The sequence below is a fragment of the Cynoglossus semilaevis genome, chromosome 2, assembly GCF_000523025.1.
Source record: "Cynoglossus semilaevis isolate Cse_v1.0 chromosome 2, Cse_v1.0, whole genome shotgun sequence".
NCBI classification, from domain to species: Eukaryota; Metazoa; Chordata; class Actinopteri; order Pleuronectiformes; family Cynoglossidae; genus Cynoglossus; species Cynoglossus semilaevis.
The window spans coordinates 10,904,578-10,908,636 of NC_024308.1; the positions used below are offsets into that span (position 1 = coordinate 10,904,578).

At 46.3% G+C, this 4,059-nt stretch overlaps 1 protein-coding gene across 1 annotated transcript; it reads left to right on the forward strand.

Moving 5' to 3' along the window:
- Nucleotides 1-1,434: 1,434 nt before the first annotated feature.
- LOC112486784 (lymphoid enhancer-binding factor 1-like) lies at nucleotides 1,435-3,634 on the forward strand. Its single transcript, XM_025054252.1, has one exon. It carries the CDS (start codon nucleotides 2,095-2,097, stop codon nucleotides 3,214-3,216), a length of 1,122 nt encoding a protein of 373 aa, XP_024910020.1. The 5' UTR covers nucleotides 1,435-2,094; the 3' UTR covers nucleotides 3,217-3,634.
- The last annotated feature ends 425 nt before the right edge of the window (nucleotides 3,635-4,059 follow it).

The following is a 4,059-nucleotide window of genomic DNA, read 5'->3' on the forward strand; positions in this document are numbered from 1 at the left end:
TCAGTTCAGACTCACATACAGGAAAATATATATTTTTATTATTGGCAACAAACAGAGTCACTTATAGGGATGGTAAGTGCTCTAGCCTTACAGCAGGAAGGTCAGATGTTCAATCGCGTGTGTGTATGTCTGTCCATATGCTCAATGGAGACTTGTGAACATCTGTGTCCGTACTTCACTGTGTCCCTCATCTCCTCTAAATCACCCTCTTCCATCTGCTGACAGTTGATGTTCTGACGCCTGTCTCCGTTCCTTGGTACTTCAGTGTCTTCTTAACTGATGTTTGATTGTCACCGACGGCATTTCAACCGTTCCTTTCTGTAAAAACAAAGCTTCCTCAGATGCTCCACTTTCTCCACGTTAACACACAGAAAGGTTCTTTTGTCATTATTTGGATTTGAAGGTAAAACCATCTGCAGTGTGTGAGTAGAACAAAGGGGAGTCCCATGGAGGGAAGAACACATTACTATTACAGGATGCTGTAAAGGAAGAGGAGGAGGATCATCATCTAGTTGAAACTAGGATTCAGTAAAGGATGGTCACCAATCCTGGGTCAGATTCCCCAACCGGAACAACACTAGGAAGTGCTGGTTCAACTACCTGGACTATCATTGCTGCCAGAAAGCAACAAAGGCCAAAGGACAGGACATCACGTCCTGTGACTGGTACATGAGTCCATCTGCCCATCACCCTGGATCCAGAAATGGGACAAACAGAGAGATGAAAGAACCTTCCCTGGAAAAATCTAACCCTTTAAAAAAAAAGTATGTTATAAATGAGTTAGACAATTCACAAATGTATTTTATGAAACGAACAAATATCTTCACATGAATACATTTGTGAATTTTCAGAATACATTTGTAAATATTCCAAATACATTTGTGAATCCTTGTTTGTGCGTTTATTCTTTTTGAGACTGTTCTAGCTCCATCGACTGAGGCTGGAGTTTCTTTTCCACAGGATCACACACAGTATTGACATGTTTGAACAACAGTGGGCTGATGAGAACCTATTGTGCCAGGTGGCAGACAGTGAACTGCAGTTTGCACAGTTCCTACATTGACTTGGTGTGTGTGAAAGTGTTATTTGTCCTGAGTGTGACGCCCATACTGAGGCTGGATCAAGAACACCGAACAGCAGCAGGCTCATGAGGAGATTTTAAGATGAGGATCTTAAAATCTCAAAATCTCTTCTTCATCTTCTTCTTTGGATTTTTGAGGCCCATTCTGAATCATATGATCTGTTTCTTCCAATAAAACCAGCCCTGATCAACTTACCTCCCCCCTCCCCCAAGGCCCCGCTCTCAGAATGTCCTCAACACTTATGGTTCCTCTTCAATAAATGTACTTTGATCTGCTTGAAGTTACCATGCCAACCAGTGGAGAACATTAAAGAAGGTCCTGACAAAGATCATAGGCTAGCTAAAGAATGTAACTTTGATGTCTTTCTACCACAGAATAGAACAAGAAGGAAATGGACTGAGGTGCACAGGGGGAGGGAGGGCAGCAACAAACTGAAGAGTTAACTGGCCAGAGTTGCTGTTGCTGCTGCCTGGGTTGCAACCAGGGAACTGTTTATGATTGTTGAACCTATGTGGTGGACCAGGAGACCAGGAACTGCTGTGGAGAACTGGCAGAAGAAGAAAAAACTCATTTTGAAAGGAGAACCAGAGGGAGAGAAGAGGAAACGAGAGCAGACCAAGGACCAGGGAGTCAATGAGGTACCAGGAAATACAGTGGAGTGGAACCAACCAAGGTTTGGACTAGTCCACGAGCAGAGAAACATTTAAAACACTGACCTCACAGGTGTCCAACCATCCATCCAACTATCCATCCAACTAAGCTCTATGTCAGTTCTGATGTTTTTAAATGTAGGCACTGGGTTCCAGTCCAGACCTCCATCAACTGCTAAGTTCTGGTGAACTTTACATTCTAGAAGCTGCTTTCAACAGACAGGTATACACAGAGGAATCGTAACAGTCCTGTTCTAGGTCAGAGGTTTCTTCCCATCGTTCAGTCTGACTCAACTGTTCTGGGCCCTTTTCTTGTTCGTTTCTCACTCAAACACTTGGTTACACCACCCAACACAAAAAGGATGGACCTTGTGACAGAACTCGAGTTCAACATTAATGCCATACGCCGGAGTGAAGAACCAGACCATCTCCAGGCCTTTCTGGACGTGTTTTTGTCAGACACATCTGCCATTCCTTCACCTCCATCTCTCCACTCTGAAGAACCACCCAAATCACACAGTTACCTCCTCCCCCCACCCCAACTTCCTCTACCTTTCTTCTCAGAAGAGCCCCAGGTTGACCAGGACTATGTCCCAACAGGTCCAGTGTCCTGCACCACATTCGACAACATGGTTCCAGTGGGAACCGTGAATGGAGAGGTGGTGTACAGTTTTCCTGTCTACAACCCTCTCTTCACGACTGGTCCCTCACCACAACCACCTCCTTCTCTTCCTCCTCCTAATGTTCTTACTGACCAGTGGTTTGACCCCCACCTTCACCCCTCAAATTTTCAATCCACTGTCCCACCCGAACCCTGTCTAGATCCTGTAACTCCACCCTCCAACTCCATTGTCAAAGTTGAGCCCTGGAGTTATGGCCACCCTTCACCACCTCTGCCCGCTGTTCCAGATAAACCAACAGTTGAAGACCACCAAAGTCTGCCGTCGGTGTCCATGGTTGGCCCCACACTGGCCAACATGGTTCCAGTGGGAACAGTGAATGGAGAAGTGGTCTATAGCCTTCCCGCTGAGGCCTTCACCACCATCTTTGCCACAGTTCCTCCTCCTCCTCCTCCTCCTCCTCCTCTACCAACCAACCCTGTCAAAAAGAGACGTCACCGGCAGCAGGACGACGGGCGTCCCTACATCAAGAAGCCTCCCAACGCCTTCATGCTCTACATGAAGGAGCAGAGGCCCAACGTGGTGACTGAGCTGAAGATCACTGACAACGCTGTGGTCAACACGGAGCTGGGACAACGCTGGAGAATGTTGTTGCAACCACAAAAAGACAAATACTTCCACGAGGCCGACAGATTGAGGCGTCTGCACGAGCAGCAGTTCCCTGATTGGTCCACCAGGGACAACTATGGGAAGAAGAGGAAGAGGATCAGGAGGAAGAATCCTGTGATCTTACAGGAAGAGGGACAGAGTCAAGATCTGGACTGTCTCTCCTGTATCAGCTGCTTTGAGAAGACGTCTCCTTAGTGAAGTCAGAAACATCTTTCTTTTATTTTCCTCTGATTTCTTGAATGCAGCTAAGATCTTTAGCGTGAAGATCCACTCCCACTTCACCTCCTGGAACTGATCAGTGTTTCTGGAGTTGTGTGTGAGAGACTGTACCCCACCACCCCACATCCCCAAGGATGATCCTGAATGAGCTCACTAAGACAATCATGTAACCAAAGCCTTTATGGATCACCTGTTCAAAGTCTCCTCGTAGAAGGTCGGCGCCTCACTGTGGAGATGACACAAGCGTTCGTGCTTCTAGATTCTAAAGAGAGACATTTGTAACTGATCATGTGTGTGAAACTAGACCAATGAAACTATTTCTGTTTCCACATCACTTTAATTATTTAATAATTTGTCATGTTCAGTTGCAAAATAAAAATACTAGTAACTATCATTTTGAAGTGTTGTTGTTCTGACATGGGGCTTCTTCAGTGACAAACTTGCAGAATGTTGGAGCTGGAGAACGACGATGACCCCTGACCTCTGGCTATGGCCACATTTTATCATGATGGTGGTGAGCAGTGAACCAGTAAATCACTGTCACCTTAGTGTCAATGCTGTCAGAGCTTTACAGAAGTTTGGTAATGACACCCCCCCGACCCCCGTATCCCCGCCAACACATGATCACATCTGTAGAGCAGCAGTGTATAGTGGTGAGGATTTCAGTGTCTACTCCCACTCAGAGACACACACTCATGTTATATGCATCAGGTTTGAATGATGAGGTCACAGGGACGGGGGGCTGGGGGGGGGGGTTGTCAGGGGACCCAGTTAGAACAGCCCAGTATTCTACCACAGCTCCAAACTGGGAATCCCTTT

Bases quoted from the DNA above. Each gene is read 5' to 3' on its own strand.
- LOC112486784 (XM_025054252.1), top strand. From the start codon at position 2,095: ATGGACCTTGTGACAGAACTCGAGTTCAACATTAATGCCATACGCCGG.